Genomic DNA, 12996 nt, shown 5'->3' on the forward strand with positions numbered 1-12996 from the left:
ATGAGTACGGTGAAGCACGGCGGTGGAAGGCTTGATAAAGGAAAGTTTCTCTATTTAAACTGCATCTTTTCGAAGGATTCAGGATGGAGAGACACCATCAGGCATCACTTTCTTCCCTCGCTAGACATCTTACTTCCCCTTTCAGATCATTCTTACTTTAACCACCGTCATGAGACTCGAAGTCGCCAAGAGGTTCGAGCAAGTCGGCTCAGTACTTGTCCATGATCTCCAGCGCATTCTGGAGATGGACGCTGGGTACGGCCACAGCACTCCCTTCAGTCAGACCGTCTCCCAGGACAAGCTCTTCGCTATCGAATCCAAGATGGCCATCATCATCCTCTGCATGAACGAAAAGCCCAACGTCATTGACGACCTCTTCGCCGGCATCCCTCACGGCTGCACAATCATATTCGTCTCCAACAGCAGCCGAGGAGAACACGGCGGAGTCGACAACTACAGAATAGAAGTCAGTCTTCTGAAGAACTTCTGCCGCCTGACAGGACGCCAGGCCATCGCCATCCACCAGAAAGACCCAGCCGCCGCGGAAGCATTCGAAGCCGCAGGCGCACCCGATCTCATCGACCCATCCACTGCCATCCCAACAATCCGCAACGGAAAGGGTGAGGGAATGCTCATGGGCATGACCCTCGCCGCCATGCAGGGCTGCGAGTACCTCGGCTTCATCGACGCCGACAACTACATCCCCGGCTCCGCCTTCGAGTACTGCAAGTCCTTCGCCTCGGGGCTCTACCTCGCCCAGTCAGCCGACGCCATGGTCCGCATATCCTGGGGCTCGAAGCCCAAGTACCGCGACAACGAATGGGTCTTTGAGCGCCGCGGGCGGTGCTCCGAGGTCGTCAACGGGTGGCTGAACCGGCTCCTCGAGGAGATCTACCGAGAAACTGGCAACGACAGCACGTACACCAACATTATTGAGACCGGCAACGCGGGCGAGCACGCAATGACAATGGCGCTGGCCACGAAGATGGAGATGGCCGGTGGCTTCGCCGTGGAGCCGTACGAGTACATCTTCCTGCTGGAGCAGATGGGGAAGAGCGGCGATGCGAAGGCTGCGGCCGCGAGTCTGGTGCACATCCACCAACACATGACTCGCAACCCGCACTTGCACGACAACAAGGGCACTGGCCACGTGGGGGATATGCAGTCCCAGGGGCTGAATGTGATCTACCATTCGCCGCTTACTCCGGAGGGGATGAAGAAGGACTTGCTGGAGGAGATGATTGAGAAGGGGTTGCTGCAACAGGGAGAGACGCCGAGGAAGGAGAGGGTGTATCCAGCCATCAAGGATTTGGACTTGAGGAAGCTTGACAGAGTGTTTGAAAACGCCAAAAGGCTTCAGATAAGCACACAACAACCACAGAGGAAGACCTGGCTTTGATGTTCTCCTTCAACTTTTGCTTGGTAGAGTTGCACAGCATACCGTATGCCGGCTCGTCTTTCTTATGTTATCATGCCCCAACTAGATTATCGCCCTCAGGGGAGTTTGCTTTCATATTTTCTAGCATTTTGCAAGCCAGATATTTCTTTTCCAGATAGATAGCGATCTCAATTGAACGCAGCACTTATATCTTTTCTAGCACCTGCCAATATTCGTTTATGATGTGTTGTTGCCTTAAATGTGGATATATTCCTCCCGAATCCCTAATACCGTAGATGGTGCTGACGCGGAGAACACAATGCTTCTCGACAAATGTATCGTACGGCAGTACAGGAAATTAGAGAAGTCCGTTGATTACTATTCTATGTCCTATTCAGCGGGGCAGAGCTATTAGTCCATGACTTCGCCCAAATTGTGTATCCACCGGCTCATGTGAGCAGGAAGCACGTACCTATGCCATGGGCCCGGGGCGGACCCCGAGCTCGCTTTCGTTCCGGCAAACGACTCATGATCATGACCCGTAGTTCCCACGCGTTTGACGATCTAAACCGATTGCGAGCGTTCAAATATGCTGCTACATCATGTTCGCAATTCCTGCGCTTGTCCTCTCTTTCAACCACCGTCACTCTTTTTCCGGCGACTAAACAATACATCACTCGTTCTACATATCTTACACTTACCATCCCGCTCATTCCAACCGTTTGTCACGCTCAGAAAACCAAGACAAGAACCCATCAACTAACAACTGTACAGACAAGATGAAGTTCTCAGCCGCCATCCCCGCTATCTTCCTGGCCGCCAGCGCCCTCGCCGACTGCAACGTCGCCCTCAAGAACGACTTCGACGTGCAGGTCGGCAGCGGGTGCATCTCCAAGACCGACGGCGGCTACATCCTGGCCTCGGGCAAGAACTTCTTCGTCCAGGTGACGGATTCGTGCGGCATCGACGTGCTGTACCTTCCCAACACCTGGAGCGCTCAGTCTCTGGGCCCTTGCTGAAGAGGTCTGTTTGACAGACGGAAAAAGGAGATGGAGGGGCCGAGGGATCGGTTGAAGGGGAGTTGGTCGTGACGAGTTGGGGTTTGGAGAGCTTCAGGGCAGGAAACGGCATTCGAAAGTGAGCAAGTTGCTCAGAACGAATTATGGCCCCCGTGGTCTGAGTCACAAACAGATAGAGGGAAGCGGAGGGAAACTCCGACAGCAGAGATACCACTTTAGGCGCGCAAAGATAGCCCGTCGTCCTTGTCACCCTTGCCATCTTCACCGTCCTCATCGCCTTCGTCATCTGTTCATCATCATCCTCAGACAACTGACAACTCGCCCCTACTCAGCACTGGGGTCGTCGTTCGTCGTGATGTAGAGATCTCTGAGATCTCACCCTGATCAGCAGCTAAAGGCATCTAACGATAACACCAAGATATTTTTCACTGCCCCCTCAGTCTAGGTCTACTTGAGCAATCCTAGGGCCCTATTCCGTTCAACACCATCACGAGTCTGCCTCACCATCCCAGACCTACTCTTCCTCCCACACAGGCAAATCCAAATCCACAACAATGGGCTTATTCACCGTCTTCCCTCCAACATGCGGCCAACTCTTCGCCATGATAGCACAATTCACCACACACGTCTCCCGCCTGCCCAACCTTCCCACCAACGCCGTCCGATCAGCTCTCACACTCGCCGGATCGCCCCCCAACCCTCTCACATCCCCCACAACTTCCGTCTTCAAACCCTCACCCGCCGTTACCGACCCGTCATTCTCCAACACCCGTCCGCCTCTCGCCGTCAGGTCGACAAGCGACTGCTTCCCCCCAACCCCAGGATCCTCCCACCCGGCAATCCCGTCCTCCTTGAACGCCGTGTTCGCGCACCCGAGATCCCAAGTCACCCTCTCCGCCCCCCGTGCCTCGTGGACATGCCCGCAAACCGCCAGCTTTGGGCGCACGCGCCATAGCGCCCGGCGGAGGGCCTCACATCCCGTTGCGCGGCGGAGGCGGGACTCGTCGCGGTGGGTGCGCGGCGGGGTGTGCGTGACGACGACGTCCGCGTCGAGGGGGATGTCGTCCCAGAGCGCGGGGAGGTCCGCTGCCGTCAGGGTAGTCTGACTCTGTGGCGGGGTGTCGTATGAGAAGGCCCAGAGGCCGTTGCGCGGGGAGTACGGGGAGCCGAAGACGGAGAAGGAGGTGCGCGGGCCGGAGGGGGAGGTGAGGGTGATTTTGGCGGAGGCGTGGTTGAGGTAGGTCATGCTGGGGGAGGAGGTCAGGAGGGCGAGGCAGTCGGAGGGGGACTGCGGGGCTTGGTTGTGGAAATGGGGGCCGTGGAGGGCGTAGAAGGGGGCGTCGAGGGTGAGGTCGTGGTTTCCTGCGATGACGATCTTGGCTTCGAAGGGGGCCTTTTCGAGCCAGGTTACTGCTCGTGATAGCTGTTGTAATGTTAGCCGGGTGCGGTATCCGTACAGAAAGTAAACATGGTGATGGTGGTGGCAAGTAAGCTCGGTGTTGTTTATTTACACACTACCGCGAAGATCCCAGACGAGAACGCAGCTTCAGCCTCTGCGCGAACGAAGTGGTGCTCCCACACAGTTCCCGGCGGAGGGGAGTTTACACATTGGAAGAAGGCAAGAACAGCAGGGAAAGTCCCGTGACGGAGGCCGCCGCAGCACGTACCTCTGAGAAGCTGCCTTGGTTCGTCAGGTCCCCCGCGTGGATCAGCACGTCGCCCTTGGGGAGCTTGACGGTGGTGTTGTGGGTGTCGGAGACGCAGACGAACCGGGTCCTCCGCGTCCGGGTGGGAGGGTCTTGGTGGCGGCACCTGGTGCTGCGCGGCTGGGCCTCAGTGCCGGCGAGGGAGTCCATGGTTTTGAGGATCGGGGGTCAGCGATCGGGGGCCGGGGATGGGGCGGGATGGTTGGTGGCACGGGGGCCGGCCGGCAGGATGTTATGCGATGCTTCTCGCGGTGCTTAGGCCTTGGTTATGAATGATGTTGTGCAAATTTGGTATTTGATAGAGAGTGTTGCAGGCAAAGAATAATTGTGCACGCGGACGCAGGTTTAGGAGGTTGCCTAACGAGATTGATGGACGGAGATGTTTGTGCGCGGTGCTTCACTTGAAACAGGCTGGATGCAGGTGTCATCAGAGAGGCTAATACGTGGATGATGGGAAAGGGCAGGCCGGCACTAATTGCTATTCGTAGGTCGGCGTTGTTTCACCGTGCGCCGGCTCTTGTCTCTTTCCCGGCCAGAGAACTCAAGCCGTAGCTATACGGCACCTGGGCAAGCAATGTGAAGACGCAACGCAAGGCCCTCCCCTCGACAAGTGTAGGTATTTTTCAAAAGTGTTGTTGCCTGCCCCCGGAGCCCCCGTTCGGAAATTATAAGGCAGAGGACGATCTGAGCTGATCTTTTCTCCCAACTACGGCCTACCCCTGCGAGATTTGGATGAGTTGGTTCTTCTAGAAGGAGGTGAGGAAGGGGGGCAGGGCAGGGCAGATTTGATGATGGATGGAGTCATGTATTTGCAGTGTGAGTGTTATGTGTGTGGTGGTTATTTTGATGGTTTGATGAGATAAGCATTCATTCGTTCGGACGGTGCGATATCACAAGGAGGGGGGCCATGCTGGAGGGACACCACCTGGGGATGTTGTCCGGATGTGGGGCCGGCGAAAATGTCTCCGTCATGCGAGATGCTGGCGGACCAGCAGCTAGGAGGGGGTTTTATTGGCGGTGAGGACCCGAAGGTGAGGAACACCGTAAAGGGTCTTGCTGCTGTTCATGAGGGACAGGTGAATGACAAGAAACGGCACGAGAGGAAACACGAGGTTGGGCGGCCATTGGCTTGCGAAATGGTCCGACGCAGAGACAAACGGTCTGCAGGTGACGGCACAAAAAGAAAAGAAAACAGAGGCAGAGACAACACATGCAGATAGCAGGCGCTACCTTAGCCGCGATACGGAAAGGCTGCGATGCTGTACGATGCTTCAGGTCCAACCAAGGCTGCAAGGCCGCCATATTTGGATTAGAAAATGCCGAGCCAGATGCCCAACGGGAGAAGACGAAAAAAAAAAAAAAAAAAGAAGGGAAAAAGGCACAGACCGTTGGAGTCGTTTTCCTGGGATTGATTACTGCGCAAGGAGGCGCAAATGACGAGTGCCGGGGTGCAACAGGCAGTTGCAAGGGCCCCGAGTTCGAACGAGGTCCAGACACAGTGCGCCTTTCCAATTCTTTGCAGGAAGAGCCCACAAGAGTCAGTTGCGGGTTTGTGCAAGATGACTGTTGTGTGTGTTTTTATGCAGGATACGGCACCAGCTGGGTGAGGTGAGTTTTTCCCGTCCTTAGTGATCAACAATAAACCCTCTCCCCCCAGAAACCCAAGAAAAACAAGTACCGAAGACCACGGGAGGACTATCCGAGATCGCTGACCAGACAATAATAGCTGACGTTGAATTTGGGTCCCGGGTTAGCTGGCTGGAATGGACGGGATCAGCCTGGGTGACAGATGACGATGGTGGATTGGTGCCGGCTGGCTTATCGTTTATGCTAAGCACCCATCCTTTCGTGTGTGTCCCTTTTTTAACACCGAAATCCCTTCGCGGCTGGCGGCCGTTTGACCCCCATCGTTCTTCAACGGTCCTCACCCGCTCCACAGCAATTAACGAGCGATATCCCCGACGTCGATGTTGACCATTGACAACAGCTCGCTGTGTTTACGTCTGCGGCTCCGTTGTGGACCGGCCACTCGCTTGAGCTTCACCTCCCATAGTGTCCCGCTCTCTCCTGGCCCGGGGCTGCTTTGGGGGCCATTGGGAGTAGCATCAGTGGCCAAAGTTCCCCCGTCTCCGAACGTGCAGATGGAAGGGTTAGAATGGAAAATGGAACCCGTCCGAGCGCAGTTGATGCACTGTCTTCGCTACCCGTATTTTCTTCTTTTCTGCTCACGAAAAGAGGGAAGAAGGAAAGAAGAGGACGCTCGTTCCGTGCCTCCCGAGCATGGGGATAGGAGCAGGCGGGGTGGTGGTGACTTGGGCCTCCTGTGCCATGTCTCTTCAATGTCTTCCCTCTCAGGCCCGGTCCCTCCTGAATCAGTGGGCATGCTGCCACGCTCCCGCCTGCGATTCATCAAAGACTCTGTGTGTCCTTCCAGCGAGGTTTGTGTGTGTCTTTGTCTGCCCGCGCTGTGATGTGCAGCGTCACAAGGCAGACAAAGGTGGGCCGTTGCACGGCTCCTACCTAGCTCTAGACTCTGTTAGAAGGAGCTTGTCTGGCGGTCCTGGCTGCCGTCATTGGCTGCGGTCGAGCTGCAGCTTGTCTTGCATCGCGCATCTGCTCTGCGGACCGCCAATTGGAGGCGTCACAGCTGCTGTCGAGAGGGCTCGAGAGGAGGAGCAAGCTGTCTGCCTTCTCCAATGACATTGAGCGACAGACAGACAGTGTCAAGTGCCAGTTGATCTGACTTGACTTGGCGTAGGTTCATTCCATCGCTTGGGTATTTTTGCTGCCGCTCGATCCCCCTCCTTTTTTATTTTATTTTATTTTTTTTTGTGCTTCGTTTGGCCCCTCTTCTGTCTGTCTTTCGTCACCATGGAAATGCTAACCAACATTTCTGCGCTGCGGTGCCCGCCTTGTCTGCGTCGGCCAATGACAGCGGATGACGAGGAAGAGATGCAAAGTCAAAGGGATCCGAGGCGTGCAGCAGTTGGGACGAAGATTGGCAGAATGCAACTTTGGTCCCGGTTGCAGGCGCAGGTTGGGAGCATGCTCGGAGCATAAGTTATTTTAATTCCATGTGCCTGCCTGCCTGCCTGATGACTGGCTTTCGCCTCTTAAAAGTATCGCAGTAAGGAAACACTCATCACTCCTTCATCATACCCGCGAATCGGGACGGATATCAGCTGGAGCTTGGGATAATAGGGGATGAAGCAAGCAAGCAAGCAAGCAAGCAAGCAAAGCACAACTCGAATGCCTCCTCAATTTCTTCCTATCAGCAAGCTCGTCTCCCCGAAAAAGGGAATCCCACGCCTTGCACCTGTGGATCCGCAACCCTTGATTGGACTAGGGTCTCAGCCAACCAGCCCCTCGACTTTGGCTGCGCTAGTCTTGATCGAGATAAGCCCCCCAAGCAGCGGTACGTACTCGGGGCAGCCCACCTCCTCCCCTGCTTAGCGTCTTTGCGTCCCGCACTGTGCTCGTGTGCCTGTGCGCTGCCCCCGTCCCGTCCACGTCCTCTGCCAATTCACATCCACCACCACCAACCTGCGCGTGTTGTCGTCGTCCTCGTTTCTCCTTCTCCTGGGCACTGTGGAAACGCTGAGAGCGGCCATCTTCAGAGACAAGACGACGCAGACCCAGACGCAAGACGGACGACACCACAGCGTCAACCACCGCTGCGAATGGCCTCTCGCTGAACCTGTCCCTGACTTGACCGAAAACACCTTCTTCCATTCCCACACCGTACTTCCATTCTTCACCACTCGCTCACTCTCGCTGTCTGCAGCAAGCAGCTTTCTTCGGATCGACCTGCCGCCACCTTCGTTCGTTCCTCTTCCTCCGACCCGGCTTTCCGTCCTGACGCTATCCTGCTTTTCTTTGTTTCCATCCCAAAAAGACTTCAGCCAGGTCTTGATTGTTCTGCACCTGCTGCCTCCACCGGCACCTGCAACTGCACTTTACCTTTCCCACCATCGCGCCGCTTCGTGGCCGCCTCCTAATAAGCCGCCTCGCCGGTGAACCACCACCGCCGCCGCCGCCAGCTACCGCAAATACACCACACTCCAACCACGCTAAGCCGCCAGCCCACGACGCAATTTCAATCTCCCGCTCGCGTTTCCTCCAGCGCCGTCTTTGCTTCTCTCACTACCCTTTCGAATCGCGCGCGCACGCCAGCCCCCGAAACCCTTCTCCTTGGCCGACAATTGACTCCCCATCTTCACGAGAGCTCTGCCGACGCCGACCTCCCCAGCCAACACCCGCTCACGACAGTCTGGAGATTGCTGGGCCTCCAGCTCTCCAGACGACGCGATGGCCGCCATGTCTGCCGCGTCAGCGACCGCGAACACCATCACGCCGCCAAGCAGCAGCCATGGCAACGGAAACCAAAACTCCTGGGACACCACAGAGGTAGGTGCTGTGCAGAAGAGGGCAAACAATCGCCCACGCGTTTCGCAGCGGCATGCCGGCGCAGACGCTGACCATCTGTCGTAGAACCCTCAGGATAAGAAGTCCGCAAGGTCCGACTCGAACAGGCCGCCCCTTTCGCAAAACGGCAACTCGGCCAACATTTACGAGTACGGCTTCGAGCCACTGCCGCCTCCGAAGAAGAAGGCCTCTAATGATAATCTGTCGCTGGGCAAGAAGAGCCGCCGCGATACCGACGCATCGGCGAAAACGGGCTTGGCTGTGGCGGACGACGTCTTTGGCGGAAAGGTTGGCGAGAAGCGGTCTACCAACGACCTGAAGAACGACCCCGAGCATGACAATTCCAAATGGATCCACCGCGATAAGCTGGCTCAGATCGAGAGCGAGGAGCTCCAGGCCGCGGGCATCATCCTGCCGAGACCGCGCGCGAGTAGCAGGCCGCGGAGGGGTCGTAGCGAGGAGAAGCTGAACGGGAGCACTAAGAGGACGACGTCTACTGCCGCTGATGACGAGATGCCTCGCCCGAGGTCTAGGAAAGCCTCCATCTCCCCGGAAAACAGAGCCCCGACGGAAAAGATGCCCGACTTGGAGCCTTCTTCCAGCTGGGACCTGCGACGGCCCGAGGAGATTGCCTTGGAAGGGGACGGTAACTACTGGATGTCCAATGGCGAGAGGAAGGGGCAGTCCAAGATTCCCGTCGCCAAGGCCAGCCCGGCTCCTATCCCGGAATCGTACATTGAGCGGCACGCGCCCTCTGCGCGGAGATTGAGCGGCGGACCCAACGAACTGGAGACGATAGCCTACCCGAAGCAACGTCCGAGGAGCGGCAGCGCAAATACCCTTGTTGCTACCCCGAACTTGCAACCTGCGAAGCGCACTGGCACCGATACTTCACCCCGCAAAGGCAGCGGCGGCGCCTCAAACACCACGCCCGCGACGCGCAAGGCGTCAACGCAAGCCAAGTCGGGCAAGCCAAAGACAAGAGGCGGCAAGGACTCGACGAGCACGACGCGGCCCACGACGAGATCCGGCGAGCTGTCTCCCGGTGTCAAGAAGCCCGAGGGCGACCCGCCATGGATGGTTGGATCCTTCAAGCCCGACCCACGTCTTCCTCCCGAGCAGCAACTGCTCCCGACCGTGGCGAGACGATTACAACAAGAGCAGTGGGAACGCGAGGGCAAGTCTGGTAGTATCTACGACAAGGAGTTCCGTCCCCTGACCGCCGAGGGACTGCTGATGCCGCCCGAAGCCGGCCCAAGCACGTCCACCCCTCCGGACGACGACGAAGAACAACAACCCCACGACGAGTGGCCCCTCAAGGGCGACGCTCCCAAGAGCCCCACGTCCCCGAGCATCAAGCAGAGCGCCTCCTACTCGACCATGCCGAAGCTCAACGACAAGCCGCAGAACAGCCCGCTGCCGAGTCCCCGCAGTCCCCGCAGCCCGATGATGCAGCCCGAGCAACCCCCGCAGACGCAGACCGTCATCCGCGTGCCCGACCAGCCTTCGGCCGCCGAGATGTCGATGGGCGGCGAGAAGTCAAAGAAGAAGAGCGGCGGTTGCGGCTGCTGCATCGTCATGTGATGGACTCACCCTTTCAACTTGTCATATATCCGTGCTTACGTTTACCTTACCGACATACCCACCCACCACCACCCGCGAGGCGAGCCTCCAACGACGTTACGACTCTCCTAATTCCTTTTCGCGGCATTCGGCCCGAACGTTCACATGTATTTATCGACCATATTCCCAACCCGAAATTATTTTTCCGACATCGTCCCACGGCGAGACGATCACACACACACACACACACCTCTAGAGAAGCACCACGGTCCAAGCTTTAGTTTCCTTTGTAACCCTACGCCGCCGAAGAGAAGAAGGCCGACGAGGCTCCACAGCGACAGCATCATAAGCGTCGGCGTATGCGAGAAGAAAGAGAAGGATGTTCCCATTCCCAGTCGACGCGTGTGCCACTTTTCGATTCAAGAGGAGGATGACTTGTGGCGATGGACGACGGGGCTGGATGGAATGGAGAACTTGTTTCTGAAGATGCTGATGCTGTTGAAAGTGGGAGAGGGGGAAGAAGAGAGAGAGCCAGAGTGGTGTCGCGGCCCCTTTTGTTATCTTCGAAAGTTGAATATTACCACCACACCCTGAACAGACGGTTGAGCCGTATCACACACCACCACCACCATCCCCAACGACAGGACGTACCGATTTCTTTGAGGTTGTCTGTCTGACCCCGATTATAAAATGTATAATCGTAGCGATTCTTTTTTTGTTTTGAAAAAAAAAAATAAGGTTTCTTTTTTGGTCTTTGAGTGTGCTCTGCTGTTGTGTTTTCCTTTTGAGGTTGTTGGTGAGAGGGGGATGAGGGGGGTTGTGTTCATGTCTGGCGTTTGCCTTGTTTTTAGTTTGGGGATGGGCGTTGAGATTGGAGGTGTTTTGTTCAAGGGGGAGAGGAGAGGAGGAGAGCCGAGCCGAGGTTGAGGAGAGGAGGAGATGGAAGGAGAGTGCAGATTGGGAAGAGGAGGGGGAATTGTAAGAGGGGGTACAGGGGAGAGGAGCGGGGTGAAGAAAGTGTGTGACATTGGAGAGATAGGTGTTGAGGGACGTTTATATATAATTGATACCCATCCCATTCAATTTTGCTTCTTTTCATGAGGTGAGGGGGTGTTAGTGAGGTTGTGGGTGATGGAAGTTGTCATGGGCTTGGTTGTGAAGGTGGTGTTGCTCCGTGAGTGGGCGAGTTGAAGATGGAGGTGGGTATGGGCATATATATAAGAGGATGGATGGCCAGGGAGATGATTTTGAGAGGAGCAAATCGGATATACTATGTGACCGACTTGGGGATTAAGCCTGATTTACCTATGATGCTCAGGGAAACTCCCGTTCGGTTGTTGGCGGGGAGCTCGAGACTAGCAGGATCCTGACTGTGAGGTGGCTGGTTTGGTTGTATTTACAGCAGTACTCGAATGACGATGAAGGATGGAGGGCAGACGTGATGCGTATGCTCCCTGGGCTTGTGGGAGAATGAGCTGTGGTGCGGTTTTTGTGATATGGTTACTCTGTGCATAAGGCAGCTGAGAGGTATGCATTATCACCTGGCCGAGAGATACTATGTCCAATATTGCCTTGGAGAAGATGGCTTACTTTTGCTTGGGGGCATTGCTTTTATAAGGTAGTACATGGCAACTTAATGAAGATGTAAATTGCGGTTCTGGGTTTTGCGGGAGTGTGCGTGAGGCGATGTATAAAATGCAAAGAGGATGGAAGGGTAGTAGGCTTTTCTGCAATCGATCAAGTCTGCATATTGCATGTGCTAAGCAGAGTTTCAATCCCCTATGCCTACTTATGCGTGACCTTTTTCTTTGCTCTTCTCTCTGGTGATGAGGTGTTGTTGTTGCTTATTTCTAAGAGTTGAGGATGGTAGTTTGAGCGTATCCAGACAGAATAGATGTGTGAAGATGACGCATGATAATGAGGGAGCCCGTATATGAGGTAGCTCCTAAGTGAGAGACAATTGCGACCTAAGAATAGCTTTAGCAGCTTTGCTTTGGACGTCACAAAAGCACTGAAGTGGAATAAGCGCAGCTATTGAATTCGAGTAGGCTGATAAGATTGGTCTAGAGATGAAGACTGCCTGTCTAGCGTAGCCCTCTTATAGTAACGCGAACTGTAGCTTGGTCGAAGTCGCGGTAGTGAGCTGGGCTGACTGCAATATCGCGGGAAGGGATTGGCTTGTAGTATAAATTTACGAGCAAGGTACGTGTTATTAGCTGCGACAAGGGAATACCAGAGGAATGAATCAAGGGCTTTAGTGCACGTCTGCTAGAGATATGCCACACAGCGAAGTTAGAGTCTCTGTGTCGTGACGAAGAATAGCGGCCTGTGATGACATAAGGATATCACGAGGTATGGTATCTGAGCGAATACACCAGGAAGACTGAAGAACATGGAAGACGAATAGCATTAGGGGTGGTGATGCGAGATGGCTGAGACAGGGGCGTTAGCTACTTCGCTGCTGTTGAAGTTCGCAAAGGCGAAATGCAAACACTCCAACATCCTCAACTCTTTGCTACTTCAATTTGTGTGGGACGGGAAAGCTTTTGGGTGACAATTGAATCTTTTATATGGGTGGGATTAGCCGTGGTATGTCGGCTTCGTTACTTTCGGGGTATGATGGATGCAGGACGGAGTATTTAAGATGAGCCAGCATCTTGAGAACGAGACAGCACAATGCGGTCCCCGCCCAGCAGAGTGCGGAATGGATATCGATTTTGCCGGTGTCCATCTGAGTGAGAGAGACTGAGTGACATTTTTACACTCCATCTGAGCTGCAAACATTACCTAGATCAGTGCCTGTCAGCCGCTGGCGTCTTCCTGCGCCTCTGCTATCTTCTAAGTATTCAAGCTATACTTATAATTATCTTATCTTCTTGAGGTAGTCGCTCCTAAAGGTAGGATA

At 55.2% G+C, this 12996-nt stretch overlaps 4 protein-coding genes across 4 annotated transcripts; 3 read left to right on the forward strand and 1 right to left on the reverse strand.

The window, feature by feature from the left end:
- Window positions 1-169: 169 nt before the first annotated feature.
- COL26b_014040 (uncharacterized protein) lies at window positions 170-1399 on the forward strand (the record flags this gene model as incomplete). The annotated part of the gene is made up of 1 exon (XM_053186620.1): window positions 170-1399. One exon carries the CDS (start codon window positions 170-172, stop codon window positions 1397-1399), a length of 1230 nt encoding a protein of 409 aa, XP_053029433.1.
- A 581-nt stretch (window positions 1400-1980) lies between these two features.
- On the forward strand, window positions 1981-2397 carry COL26b_014041 (uncharacterized protein; the record flags this gene model as incomplete). Its single annotated transcript, XM_053186621.1, has 2 exons — window positions 1981-2020; window positions 2153-2397. 2 exons carry the CDS (start codon window positions 1981-1983, stop codon window positions 2395-2397), a joined length of 285 nt encoding a protein of 94 aa, XP_053029434.1.
- A 514-nt stretch (window positions 2398-2911) lies between these two features.
- Window positions 2912-4253, reverse strand: COL26b_014042 (uncharacterized protein; the record flags this gene model as incomplete). Its single annotated transcript, XM_053186622.1, has 2 exons — window positions 2912-3820; window positions 4065-4253. The coding sequence occupies 2 exons, from the start codon at window positions 4251-4253 to the stop codon at window positions 2912-2914; spliced, it is 1098 nt and encodes a 365-aa protein (XP_053029435.1).
- A 4167-nt stretch (window positions 4254-8420) lies between these two features.
- COL26b_014043 (uncharacterized protein) lies at window positions 8421-10112 on the forward strand (the record flags this gene model as incomplete). Its single annotated transcript, XM_053186623.1, has 2 exons — window positions 8421-8510; window positions 8595-10112. 2 exons carry the CDS (start codon window positions 8421-8423, stop codon window positions 10110-10112), a joined length of 1608 nt encoding a protein of 535 aa, XP_053029436.1.
- Between the last annotated feature and the right edge of the window lie 2884 nt (window positions 10113-12996).

The sequence above is a fragment of the Colletotrichum chrysophilum genome (genome assembly GCF_026319265.1).
Source record: "Colletotrichum chrysophilum strain AFK26 chromosome Unknown scaffold_285, whole genome shotgun sequence".
Classification (NCBI taxonomy): domain Eukaryota; kingdom Fungi; phylum Ascomycota; class Sordariomycetes; order Glomerellales; family Glomerellaceae; genus Colletotrichum; species Colletotrichum chrysophilum.